We start from the raw sequence: 14,265 nt of genomic DNA on the forward strand, positions 1-14,265 counted from the left end.
CGCGTACCCCCGAGACCTCCTCACTTACACCTCGTCGTATCTCCTCCTTCATCTCCTCCATCTCTTTTGTAGATGCCACTCTCATCTGTCCTAATTCATCCCTCTGAGCATCCAATTTGGCTTCTACCCCGATTTTCACCTCCTCTATCTGGTTCCCCATCTGTTTGATTTCCCGGGCGGATTGCTCCCCTATTGCCCGCAATTTGTCTTCCATCCTATTTTCTAGCCCCGCTAACCCATTCTTTACTTCTTTTATCCCGTTGTCTAACCCCTCAAATTTGCTGTCTAATCCCTCAAATTTGCTGTCTAATCCCTCAAATTTGCTGTCTAATCCCTCAAATTTGCTGTCTAATCCCTCAAATTTGCTGTCTATTTTCCCAATTTGGGCACTGGTACCCCTCGCTTCGTCCCTCATTGCCCCCAATTGCTCACTCTGAGCCCTCGTCTCGTCCCTCTGCAGGTTGAGGGACGCCTGCATTTGCGCCATAAATTGCTCCATGAGGGCCTGCATTTGGGCCATCTCTCCCACTTGTGCAGCGGGTGCGGCCGCCGTAGCCATGTGCGAGGCGCCATTTTGCGCGCCTGAAACCTCCTCAACCACCTCCTCATTGTTCTCCTCCCTCTGATCCTGGGTTACTTCTAACCCCTCTCCTAGTTCACCCACCTGCATCCGATCGCCTTGACTAGCCATGGCGCGATTTCAAAATTCGGTTTTTTTTCTTTAAAACAATTTCAGCAGCTTGTAATTTTGAGCGCGTTACGCGCGCTTCAGGTCCGACCCCGCTCCCGACACCAATTGTTATGGCCAATAGTACAATTGGTGTTCCAAAATTTGGGCTAAATAAATTTAGTCCCAGGTCCGAATCCGACACTCCTGACACCAATTGTTACGGCCAATAGTACAATTGGTGTTCCAAAATTTGGGCTAAATAAATTTAGTCCCAGGTCCGAATCCGACACTCCTGACACCAATTGTTACGGCCCGCGGATACGGATGTTGGTTTGCCGAGCGGATGGCACCGCGGCCTAACAGCTACCCCGACTAACCCGATTCCCGAACGTTGGCCGGATCGCGCCACAGATATTCAATATGGAAAAGACAAAAGCGACACGGATGTGAAGAAGAAGAAGAAGACGAAAAAAAAGGTTGAAAATACTACTAAATTTATTCCTACTATATACAGGCTCAAAGTAACCAAGGAGAAGGAAAGATAATAAAATAATTTACAGAAGATTTTAGACAGTGCAACCTAGCTTATACAAACTTAATTAAATACCCAGGACAGAACAAACAAAGACAGACTCACGCGGGGAATGATGATAGGACTGGCGGGAGGTGGATGGCTGGAGGGAGAGGAAGGTCCACCGGTACTGCAGCACGATCGGCGCGTTTGGCAGCCGCCGTTCCTTCGCGGCCCTGCTCCGGAACTGCCGTCAAGGCCCCACGCTGCTGTCGTTGCTGCTGTGGCTGCGGCTGCTCTGGGGACGTCGCGTGCTTTGCCAGGACTCGTCTGGTCCAACCACACAACTGAACAACGTGCTTGCTTCTTGCCCAACTCTCTTGCTTGGTCCAACTTTGGCGAGCAAGGCGACGAATAGCAGGCTTTGTGCTTCCCTGGATGATCTCCTTTGAACAAGAATCGCTGCTGGATGATCTCCCTTCTCTCTCTTGGTCCAATCACTCCTCACCACCAACAACTCAACGCAACCACTTTTCTTCTTGCGCGCGCGCTTTTATAGCGCCTCCGGCGATCAAGCCGCCGGCCTTCAGGACACGCCCCTCGGTGTGCTCACCTCGGCCCTGGTTGGTCCCGTGACCCTCTGGCTCCGCCCTTGATGACGACGGGCGGGCACGCCTTTCTTCCCCGACCCGAGCACATGTTCAATGGTGGTTTTGGAGGGGATGTAATTGGCAATCGAGGCTTGGCAATGATGAAAGGGGAAAGTGAAAGGAAGGGGATCTACTCTTATTCAATGCAGTGCAATGGAGTGTCATCTTAATGGAAGACAAGGCCTTACCCTAATACACATAATAAAGATATAACTATCAACCAGGGGGAAATCTATGATTGGCTGACGTGTATGCTTTATGGACTAATTATGGGACGCCCTTTGACCTTTACACAACACTGGAGGCAGGAGGGTCCAGAATCAAGCAATATTAATAAAACACACAATAAAAAAAATACAATCCTCATATCCACAACAATATTGTCCAGGCCATTTTAGGATTTCTCTGTGGAATAAGCTAAGATTTCGTAATTTTTTCAGCTTTTTTTGTTTGTTCCACTGCAAACCAAATAAATACATATGTGGATACCAAAAGCTTTTTTAATTCACCAATTTTCTGGAAGAAATGGTGCATTAATTTGAAAAAAGTGCAAGGGTGCCAATATTTTTGGCCACGACTATTGTACGGCATGCACACGGCGCTGACACGGACACGGCGCTGACACGGACACGGCGCTGACACGGACACGGCGCTGACACGGACACGGCGCTGACACGGACACGGCGCTTCCTCTTTCCCCTTCCCCGCCTCTCTCTCCACCCTTCTGTCTCTCTCCACTCCTTCCCTCTCTCCTCCACTCTCCCTTCCACCATTCCTCTTTCCCCTTCCCCTCTCCCTCCCTCCTCTCTCTCCACCCCTCTCTCTCTTTCCCCTCATACCCTCTCTCTCCCCCTCCCCTCTATTAATATTCCCATCAGCGAAGCAACCTTGCATTGCCCGGCAATCCCGGGTACCTTTGCTCGTAGGTAATAAGTGTATCGTGGTTGCATGTGTATCATAATGTAGTGACGAGTGCATTATCTGCTTGAGTAGGCCAGGCATGGTTAGGCACGGATGCCTTGCTGCACTATGATATTTGAGAAAAGTATGTGCGGATTTTATGACACTTGGCCCAATTATTTTTTTTGTTATATAATGCTGTAATTATTGAATCCATTTACACTGCAAAGCATTATTGTGTACTTTGTTGGCAGAAGGTGAGATTTGGCAGGGCCCTTGTGCAGGCAGCACTTGCTCTGAGGCATGTGTGTGAAAATGCAACAAATCGCTCTGCATATTGTAGACCATCATTCCACATGAATGCCTTTGAGCATTGTGTGTCCAAATGTTTGATATTTCGATTTTAAAAACGTTTTTAACATGGCCGAGCGTCCAATTACAAAAAGAAAAAAAAATACTTTGATATCCTGGTACAGTGCTTCACATTGCAAAACTTGATCTGTTGCAATGATCCTTTTGGTTCCCGTGCTACCTTGTAATTAATTGTTTTTTATTTCTATGTTATTTGCCAAACATTTTGCAGAGAATGTCGTTTCATGAGCTCATAAAAAATGATTATGCATTTGATATATTGAATGCATCCATCTGCCCTATGTTTGGAATGCGTGGCTCTTCTGTTAAGGCTGTTCCATATCACTCTTTTTCTTCCATAGCTTTGCATCTAACACCGAAAATCCTCTCAAAGCTTTATGGATTCATGTGTGTTTGAGGGGAGGGTGGGGTTAACAAAGGGTGGGGAGAAGGGATTGTTGCTGAAGCAGCAAATGTCAGCGTATTCTGGGGAAGATGGAACATTTGGGGATGGTTTTATATTTTCTCTTTTGCTGGTATTTTTCTATGTAGCTCTCCAATGGTTTTGATTATGTAGGAGAGTTTAGGGTAGGGTTTCTTGTTGAGCTTGGTCTTTGCATACCCTCGAGTCTGGGTCAGGGAGGGTGGGAGGTGGGGAGGGGGGGGGGGGGGGGGGGGGACATCGGACTTGCAAAGCCAGTACTGTCTGGGTGATGCCGTCGTTCCCGCTGCCCATACCCTTGGCCGAGAGCCATGCTCGTGTTGTGGTGCTGCATATTCCTCACGTATCTCACTCTATACCTCTCCTTCGCTTTCCTGCACAGCTTGCTGCATTCAGACAGCGAAAAGCAAAAGGCTACATCTCGGAGTCGTCGAAAACGAAGAAGAAGAAGGGGGAGAAGCCGTCTATCGACTTGCGTTGTCACAAGGCAAAGGAGCACTCACTAGTGCATGGTAAGCATTGCATTTCGAAGAGCAGCCTTGTTCATGTAACGCATAATTTAAATTATGTCATCTATTTGTGCTCTTGTGCATAATTTTACTTCCATAGATGACTTGTCAATCCTTTTAAATATACCTTGTGTTTGAACAGTTAGCCCCTTCAGATTCAAACTTTGTTATTTAATTTTCGTTCTATTTTAATACGAATTATCTGTCGTGAAGCAAAGCGCAAGCTTATAATTTTGATGGATATTCCTATATTCCCTTTATCGATTTGTAAAAACAGTGCATATTGAACAGTCGTATCGGGTGAACAATTGATATTGTTACCTTTGAAACCTTTTGCATTCACGAGGTGTTTCCTTCTGGATGTTCATCCACCCTGTTATTGTCACAACACCAAGACCTCATGCCTGCATGGGACACCACAGTGCATTCGGCATAACATGGCAAATCCATCCTTTTAAAAAGCCTTAGGGATGTTGGTGTTTGTATTTGTAATTGTGTGATTACCATGTTTGACAAGTCTGCCTTTTGTTTCCTAACATGACAAAGGACCTTTGTTGGCTCGCATCCTCTTGATATGTTAAGTAAACCAATGTGTGTCGCATCCAGGGCCAAATTGATTCATATTCACATTCAAGGTCGGTATACCTTCTGGGTTCATGTCTGTTTTCAACAATATTTCAGGCTGATAGTCTTCATTGAATAGGATTCCAAATTGTAAACTGATCTGTTTTTTTTGTGGGGTTATTACCTCCGCCACCACAGGTGGATGGAGATTATGTTTTCACCCCTGTCTGTTTGTCTGTCTGTTTGTGAACAAGATATCTCAAAACTTTGTGGATGGATTCGGACGAAATTCGGCGGAGATGTAGCGTATGTGACGAGGATGAAACGATTAGATTTTGGTTAAGATCCGGATTCGGATCCGGCTACTAGAATCTTTAAAGTGATTCTTCACCATTGGGAGATAGGGCCAAAAACGATATAGGGCAGGATATCTCAAAAAGTTGTGGATGGATTTGGACGAAACTTGGTTGGTGGACAGGTCATTCGAACAGAACCGAATCTATTCGATTTTCGCAAAGATCTGAATATGGATTCGGAGGTGAGAATTATTTAATTTCTGAAGTGATTCTTCACCATTGAGTGATCAGGCGAAAAGTGATTATATAAGCACGATATCTCAAAAAGTTATGGACGGATTTGGACGAAACTTGGTGGACAGATTGGGTGTGTGACAAGACCGAATCAAATAGATTTTTGTGAATATCTGAATAGGGATTCGTATACGAGAATTATTTAATTTTTGAAGTGATTATTCACCAATGAGAGATCAGGCGAAAAGCGATATATAACATATTTTAAAGTTGTGGAGGAGTTATGACTAAACTTTGTGGATGAGTTGATTAGGTGACAAGAACAAGCAGATTCGATTTTGGTTCAGATCCGAATCCAGATTCGGCCTATCAGTGGGATAGAAACCATACTGTTCAGCCTGGCGGAGGGTATGCGCTCTACCTAGAGAGAGCCTTCTCGTTTTTGCTAATTAAAATGTTCGAGAGGAAACTTATTGATGAGAATTTTGTTTTCCCCAACTCGACAAATGGAGCATGTTCAGTACTTTAAAGAAAATATGTAATCAACATTCTAACATTTTGAGACTGTCAACCCGAAAAGCACCCATAGCAATGCAACAGTTCAGAATAAAATGACCACCATTAAATTCCAGTATTCCGGCTGCAATGAGTATTTTTTTAAATTTCGTACAACACCAAAAACATTGGAAAAATGTTGACTAGAAGCACACTTTACTGAAATACAAATCACTATTGAACCGTAGCACAACAGCAAGAGCGCTATACATACCTGTCTGGCTCTTATTAAAACTCATGCTGTGAAGTGCAATCTACGAGGATCCATGCGGAGAGGATGCAAAAACTCAGTGCTCGTAACTCCATGTTTATCGACCCAGATTCACCTTATTTCGTGAAGCAGATTCCATACGGCCGCAGTCTACAGTAATGGGATGGTGCTGAACGCGTAATGTGAGATATGGAAGGACAAATGAAAATGTATAGCAAAGTATGGTATGATAGGTATAAAATGAAGATGGATTGCCTTACAGCACCCACGAACAAGGCTAATCTTGGTACAAATACACCTTGGGTTCACCCCACGCATTAATCTGAGCAGTAACCGTAACTATTTACCGGAACCATACTTGATGTCTGTCATGTAGTACTAACTCCAAGTTGAACCTCAGCTCAAAAATAGCACTAACTCCAATGGTAATTAATCTCACCACTAATCCTAATGAACAGATGTTTTGGTACTACAGTTCTTTAAAATACACAAAAACAAACACGACATACTAAGATCAACTGGAGCTTTTCGTGCTGTACTTCTCAAGGTAAATCACAGCAAGAGAAACAAGGAAGTGAAAAAGCGTGCATGTCTAAGCATGTCTATGTAAGATTGACACTGGTTCATCATTCATGATGTAAATGGTAATCTGAACACCCATTGGTTGGCTCATAGTCGTCACTATCTCTGGCTCTGATTGGCTGGAGTGGAGTATAATTTACATAGAGAGTGATAACTCACCATTTGCACAAACACCTTGGAGGGAGGGGGGATGGGGTTCCCCCAAAGCCAAGAACTCACCATTTGCGTAAGAACCATGGACAGCGGTCTGGGGAACACCTTTGATACTTCCATGGTGAACGAGAATGACAGAATGTACAAATTCCTTTTGAAGACACAATGTAGAGCCCGTGGAATGGATGAAGGTTGCTTCTAACATACGTAGATGTGACGTTCTCCGACCTCGACTCAGTATCTTAAACATATCTGCATTGTACTGGTCTGCACAACCGGGGTTGGCAACCAAGTGCCGTGCAATGGCAGAAGAACAAGAAATGCCCGACGGTCCTTAAACGTTCTTACCTGCTCATACCGTTTGAGTCCTCACTCCCAAGTTCTTTCCTCGAATCACCAGGAGGACATGCTGTTTGATACGATCAGCCAACCTTATGGTTGTACGGCCCACGTACGGAGCTTCACATCGGCACTTGAACTCAAAGATAACATTGCTGATTTGTGAGGTGGGCAGCACATCCTTGTTTACTGACGTGAGCAGAGGTGAAGATTACTCGAGGTTTCACAGCCAGGTACGTGTTTGATACCATATGTTTGATTTCTTCTTCAAACCTTCGTGATGATTGTCCTTTCCATGGCATCCTGATATATACCGGGCATTTGTCAGGACCGATCTTGTGCTCCTTTGTCGTGTTGAGAAACTTGGGCACATATCTCTTGATTATATACTCCGGATACCCATCGTCACCGAGTATGTTCATGATTTTGTCCATTTCAGCAGGAAGGTTACAAGGTGAGCAAATCGTCTGAGCTCTGTTCACAAGGATGTTGATCAAGGCAATTTTGTATCTTGTGGAGCTGTAGGAATCCCAACGAGTATACTGCTCAGAGAAAGTAGGGTTCTGGTAGATGGATGTAGTGAAAGCATGTGCGGATATTTGGACCAAAACGTCAAAAAATGGTTAAGTGTTTGCAGTCTATTCCTGCTCTCTGGTGAACTTCAGTGCTGGAAATATAGTTTTTGGCCCTATCTATCAATGGTGAAAAATCACTTAAAAAATTTCGTATCCGGTTCCAGATCTGAATTTTCATGGAAACCGAATCGATTTGACCTTGTCATACATCCAACTTATCCACCTAATTTCGTCAGTATCCGTCCATAACTTTTTGAGATATCCAGCTCACAAACAGGTGTGGGGGTGAATACATAACCTCCGTCCACCTTCGATGGCAGAGGTAATGAGAGCATTTATACTGAACTGGTTTAGTGTCACGAATGACACAGGTAGGATCTCCCTATGTGACATACCTATACAAAACTGCAATTCACCGAATCGGCCGTGGGCTGGGGGAGATATGTAGGAGATAGGAATGGAGACAGCTTAAATATTTCAGAGGATTAGCTGGGTTATGGCCCGGCGAGCGCTCCACGCTCCACCGGTCGTGGCTCAATGAGCGTTCCACAGTATGTTTAACAATAAAGATTAGGTCTCATCAGTAGATGCAAATGTGGAATCCATTAGAATACAAGGAACTTTGGTGAAGAAGGGGGCCATTTGGCCATTAATTCCTATGTTGCACTAATAACAGAAACCATCACCAATCTACACACAAGCTTCCTGCAATTTCTGCCAATATCCATGTACCTCTGGGAACCTAACTCAAACCCATCTACTCCTCCTGCTACCACTACCTTTCTAGGAAGACTATTCCATGCATTAATTATTCCAACTGAAAGACCCCTGCCTCAATACTGTCCAAACTCCCATCTATATTTTCAGGCTATTGGCCCGAGTCCTATCATTGTCTATTCTGCTGAAAAACTCTTCTGCACTTATTTTCTACCCGTCATTATCCATCTATCATATCCCCTCGTAATCGCCTCCTTTCTAATGTATAAAGTCCTGTCTCTTTCAGCCATTCATCATAGCTTAGTCGTGCTCGCCCCTGAATCAATCGAGTAGCCCGATGCTGTACCCGATCTATGGCAGCTATATCCTTCTTCAGATGTCGTGACAAACTGCACACAATATTCTAGATGAGGCTTCACTACATTTCTCGACACTACCTCTTTGGATTCAAAATTTATCCCCCTAAGAATACGTATTTATTACCACCCCAGATCATTCTGTCTGATACATTTCAAGACTGCCCTTTGCATTATGTAATCAACATTTTCATTTTCTTAACAATCCCCAGCACTTTATATTTATTTATTTTAAACTGCATCTCCCTCCTGCCAACCACCCCCAAGCCCACCTCCTTCCAAATTTCCCAGCTTTTCCTTCCTGAAAGTTTGCTTCTGTATCCGTGTTGTTCACCCCATGCATCCTCCCTACCACTCATTCCTCACACAGCTATTGTTTGGCCACGTCTGCCTCTATTTGGTCCTTCATCCCTGCTGTTGGTGTTTCTCCTTTTCTCGCTACTGTTTCTTTTTTTCTGTTGCGCCCTGATCCATTCAGCGTTCTAGCATTTCCACAAGACTCGACTCTGTTTGTTGGCCATTTATTCTTCTTCTTCTTCTGCTTCTTATTATTCTTATTCTTACTTCTTCTTCTTCTTCTTCTTCTACCTCTTCCTCCTCCTCTTCCTCTACTTCTTCTTCTTCTTCTTCTTCTGTCATTGCACGGCACTTAGTTGCCAACCCCGTCTGTGCAGACAAGTACAACGCAGATACTGTTTGTTCAAGATATTGAGCCGAGGTCAGAGTATGTTACATCTACGTATGTTGGAAGCAACTTTCATCCTTTCCTCGGACCCTACATTTTGTCCTTCTCTGTCAACATGGAAATATCAAAGGTGTTGCCCCAACCCCTGTCCATGGTTTATATGCAATGGCGTGTCCTCAGCTTTGGGGGAACCCCACTCCCTCCTCCCCCCCTCCCGGGGAAACCCCCCTCTCTTCCCGCCCTCCCCCATCCATCCCAAGGTTTTGGTGCAAATGGTGAGTCATTGCTCTTTATGTAAATTATATTCCGCTCCACCCAATCGGAGCCAGATATAGTGATGACTATGAGCCAAACCAATTGGTGTTCAGATTACCATTTAAGTCATGTCTGATGAACCAATCAGTGTCGATCTTACATAGACATGCTTTTATATGCACGCTTTTTCACTTCCTTGTTTCTCTTGCTGTGATTTACCTTGAGAAGTACTAATCATAATCTTACCCTCGCCCTAACTTTAATTTTTCTCTGTTTTGCTTGCTTATATAGGACTCTTGTAAACTACTGTAGCCAGTGGACTTGATTAGCTCGGTATAATTCATCAATATTATGAAAGATAAATTGCACTACAATACAATAGGTGTATAAAGAAAAAGTACAGGAATACACTATAGTGCTGTCTATGAGGGTAAATGTGGGACTGGACTGCTGTTCTTTTAATGCCCTACATCATCCTTTGGATTCAACAAGTTGCATTCAATCGCATAATGTTTCCAAATACTTTGTAAACATTTTACTTATTGAAATATAGCAGAGTAGACATTAATTATGGAAGTTTGGGCATTTCATGTGCAGTCTGATTATTTATCATCACGAATAAATGTACGAGAACTTGTATCCCATACATAATGGGATGAAGTACAATGCGGGAATCAGGGATACATATGTCAATATAATTTATGGTACAGTTGATTTTCAAAAGGTCACCAAATAGGGTGCCAAACCTCAATTCTTCCCGTTTTTTACATTTGGCCATATATTTGGCTTTGTGACTTCAGTTTCGAAGTTGTTGTCTTTTTGACATTCTAATGAAACCTTTGGTCCATTCAACATTGTTGATTTTTGCTATTTAAAGACCATTTTTACTGCTGTGCAATACCCCCCCCCCCCGCCCCCCTATTTAGCCCCCATGTCTTTCAGTGGTAGTGGTCCTTCATTATCACCCCCCCCCCCCGTTTCTTACCCCATGAGATTGTAATGCTGACCCCCCGACTCCACCCTGCCCCCTCCCACCTTTTGCCTTAAGGACACTGGCCACAATAATGCATGCCAATATTAGTCAAGGTCACCCAGAGACTCTTGCTGAAGGGTTAGTGAACAAACAAACCATTCCTTTTTAGCCGCGTCGCAAGACGCTGGTCATAGAGTGCCCTCTGCTGCTGTTGTTGTTCTTCTTCTTGTTCTTGCAGAGAAGACAAAACCTCAAAGCTCCACCCATTCTGGGAACCATAGCTCCACCCATTGTGGGAGAGGCTTCATATAAACAAATATCCACCATTTTATTAACTCGCATAGCTTTGAGGCCTGTTTTGTAGGCCCGTGGTGTCTTCCTCTCTCACACAGTTTTATTTCAAATCAAATTCGATATATCATTTCATTTTTCACAGTCGCTAACATAGTTTTAGACTCGGTTGAAAAAAAACGGGAAGAAAATCCAATGAAAGTTGCCCTTTATAGAACGAAATGAATTCTCAAAGGCCTGTAACTTCAAGTCCATTGAGATATATATTTTTTAAATCGCGGCATGGTCAGTCATACACCGCCCGAAATAAGAGACGGGAAAATGCCGATATATATATATTTTGTTTAAATCGCGGCATGGTCAGTCATACACCGCCCGAAATAACAGACGGGAAAATGCCGAGATATATTAAAAATTCGTCCATTTGATGACAATCGTCACGATGAAATATTTAATTTATACGTCGTCACAATAATGTGGAGAGAGGAGCATAGCTTCGTTCACGTGTCGCCACACACGGGAAATTGCCGAGATATATATTTTTTAAATCGCGGCATGGTCAGTCATACACCGCCTGAAATAACAGACAGGAAAATGCCGAGATATATTAAAAATTCGTCGCCACACACGGGAAATTGCCGAGATATATTTTCACTTTGCACAAAAATAACATCAAGTAATCGAATCAATAGGAATGTCCTGTGCCTATAACATCGACGTTATAGGCACAGCTGCATCTAGGCATTGTGTAACATCGACGCGGCTTTTGTTTTAATTAAAACTTTTTGTACTTGTTTTTTATCGTGTAAAGGTAAAGGTAGAGGCAGAAAGAGATCAGGGTGATTGAGCAGGGAGGTATGCAGTGTAATTGGGGATGAGCAGAAGGCATTCATCAAGTACAAAATAACAGGACCAGAGTCAGATTCACATCAGTAGCCTATAGGAGGAAACAGAGACTAGTTAAGAAAATGTAACTTGCTAGGCCAAAATGGAATATGAAAAGAGCAGAGCCAAAAATATTGAACATAGCAACAAGATATAATTTAAGTATATAAGGGCAAAGGAAATGGTTGAGAAATGTGGGTCATTTAAGGAATAGGACAGGAACACTGGTGGAAGATGAAGATGAGGATGAGATGATGTGGTTATGGAAGTTTATTTTTATTTTTATTTTGCTTCTTCATTTATATTGGAACAGTCAGGGGAACTTCCAATAGCTGAGAGTGTCTATCTCTGGGGTGAGTGCAAGACCTTTTAGAGTATGTCCAAGTAGGAATGGAGGAAGTGAAGAAACAGCCACAAAATATATGGGATGATGAAGCTCTGGGGCAGATAATATGCATTCAAGAGTGAGGGAGGTGGCAGAGCAGATAAGCGTGGTGTTAACGGATATCTTTTACAGCTCGTTGGAGTCGGGACAAGGACCGGAGGATTGGAGAGTAGCAAATGTAACACCACTATATGAAAACGGTTCCCAGGAAGAATTGGGGAACTGTAGATCTGTTGGCTTGACTTCAGTTGTGGGAAAGGTGTGTAAAGTAAAGTAATATGTAAAGGGAGTCAGCATGGAGTTACCAAAGGGAGGTCATGTTTAACAAATTGGAGTTCCATGAAATAGTTTCTGTCTGAGTTGATGAGGGAAGGGCAGTGGATGTTGTAATTTCAGATTTTCAAAAGGCATTTGTATTTATGGGTATAAAACTTGAATTCTTCATGGAAAATTTTGAATCCAAAGAGGTCGTGTCGAGAAATGTAGTGAAGCCTCATCTACAATAGTGTGTACAGTTTGTCATGACATCTGAAGAAGGATATAGCTGCCATAGATCGGGTACAGCATCGGGCTACTCGATTGATTCAGGGGCGAGCACGACTAAGCTATGATGAGTGGCTGAAAGAGACAGGACTTTATACATTAGAAAGGAGGTGATTAAGAGGGGATATGACAGAATTGGTAAGATAATGAAGGGTAGTAAATAACTGCAAAAGTTTTTCAGCAGAATAGACAGTTATAGGACAAGGACCAATAGCCTGAAAATCTAAATGAGAGTTTGGACAGTATTGAGGCAGGGATCTTTCAGCTAGGGTAGTTGATGCATGGAATGGTCTCCCTAGAAAGGTAGTGGTAGCAGGAGGAATAGATGGGTTTAAATATGAGTTAGGTACCGAGATGTATTGGATATCGAAGGGTACAGAAATATATGCAGAAACTGCCGTCTCCTGATGAGACCTAATCCTTATTGTTAAACGCACAATGAAATGCTTGTCGGGCCATGACCAGTGGAGGGTGGAGCGCTCATTGGGCCACAACCCAGTTAACTCAGTTATTTCTTCCCCACAGGAAAGCAAGATGACTGTCGATGCAATGTGCAAGATGACAGCGAGCCTAACATGGAGGTGCTGTCTCCTGGTGAAGGTTTTGTGGATGTTTCCTCTGGGCAAACTGAGGAAATTTCATCACAAGTCAATTCCTCCATGAAGGTGAAACCATCTGAGGAGATATGCCTACTCCCCCAGCCCACGGTTGATTCAGTGAATTGCAGTTTTGTACAGGTGAGTCATGTGGGGAGAAACTACCTGTGTCATTCATGACACTAAACCAGTTCACTATAAATGCTCTCATTGCCTCTGCCAATGAAGGTGGACGGAGGTTATGTTTTCAACCCTGTTTATCTGTTTGCTTGTTCGTCTGTGAGCAGGATATCTCAAAAGGTGGATTCTGACGAAACTAGGTGGACAGGTTGGATGTGTGGCAAAGACGAATTGATTTGGTTTTCGTGAAGATCCGGATCCTGGAACAGGATACGAGAATTTTTAAAGTGATTCTTCACCATTGAGAGATAGGGCCAAAAATGATATTTCCAAACGTTGTGGATGGATTCAGACAAAATGTTTTGGTGGGTTGGGGAGGTGACCAGAACAATCTGATTAGATTTTGGTGAATGAATGATATCGAGTATCCTCGCGCAATGATGGCATTGCCTTTCTATGGCTGGTACACATGGGTAAGTGTGTGGTATAGATGGGGGTCGCCACTCCTCTCCATCCCACTGCTGGCCGTTGGGGAATTGACCCTCTTCCACCCGTGCTGTTGGAGTCAACTGGACTCTCATCCACCAGATGTGCAAGGGCCATCTGCCATTTAAACCGCATGGCTGCAGACCGTTACCCTGGTAAGGGGGGCTGACAGGTACTACACCTTGCCCACAGGTGACCTGGGGTTATGCAAGGCAGGGGCATCCATCTCCCTGAGGTATCAGAAGAAACCCGCATACCCAAGTGGTTGGTTAAGGTATGAATGCAGATCTGGCCTACCAGTGGGATACAAAATGTAAACTGTTTAGCCTGGCAGGGGTATGCACTCTACTGAATGCCGTTCTAGTTTATTATGGCTTTATCTCACTGAAAAGAAGATATATTTCTGGTTACTGTTGTTTTAGTCTTCCATT

General features: G+C 43.6%; 1 protein-coding gene across 2 annotated transcripts in view; it reads left to right on the forward strand.

Moving 5' to 3' along the window:
• LOC137436849 (uncharacterized) overlaps positions 1–14,265 on the forward strand; it is a 149,322-nt gene that overhangs the window by 26,797 nt on the left and 108,260 nt on the right. For both annotated transcript variants that reach the window (XM_078786435.1, XM_078786439.1), the window contains exons 2-3: positions 3,907–4,036; positions 13,158–13,369. In XM_078786435.1, the coding sequence (XP_078642561.1) occupies positions 3,907–4,036; positions 13,158–13,369 (342 nt within the window). The remainder of the gene's footprint in view (positions 1–3,906; positions 4,037–13,157; positions 13,370–14,265) is intronic.

This window comes from Myxine glutinosa, chromosome 1 (genome assembly GCF_964187855.1).
Source record: "Myxine glutinosa chromosome 1, kmMyxGlut1.1, whole genome shotgun sequence".
Lineage (NCBI taxonomy): Eukaryota > Metazoa > Chordata > Myxini > Myxiniformes > Myxinidae > Myxine > Myxine glutinosa.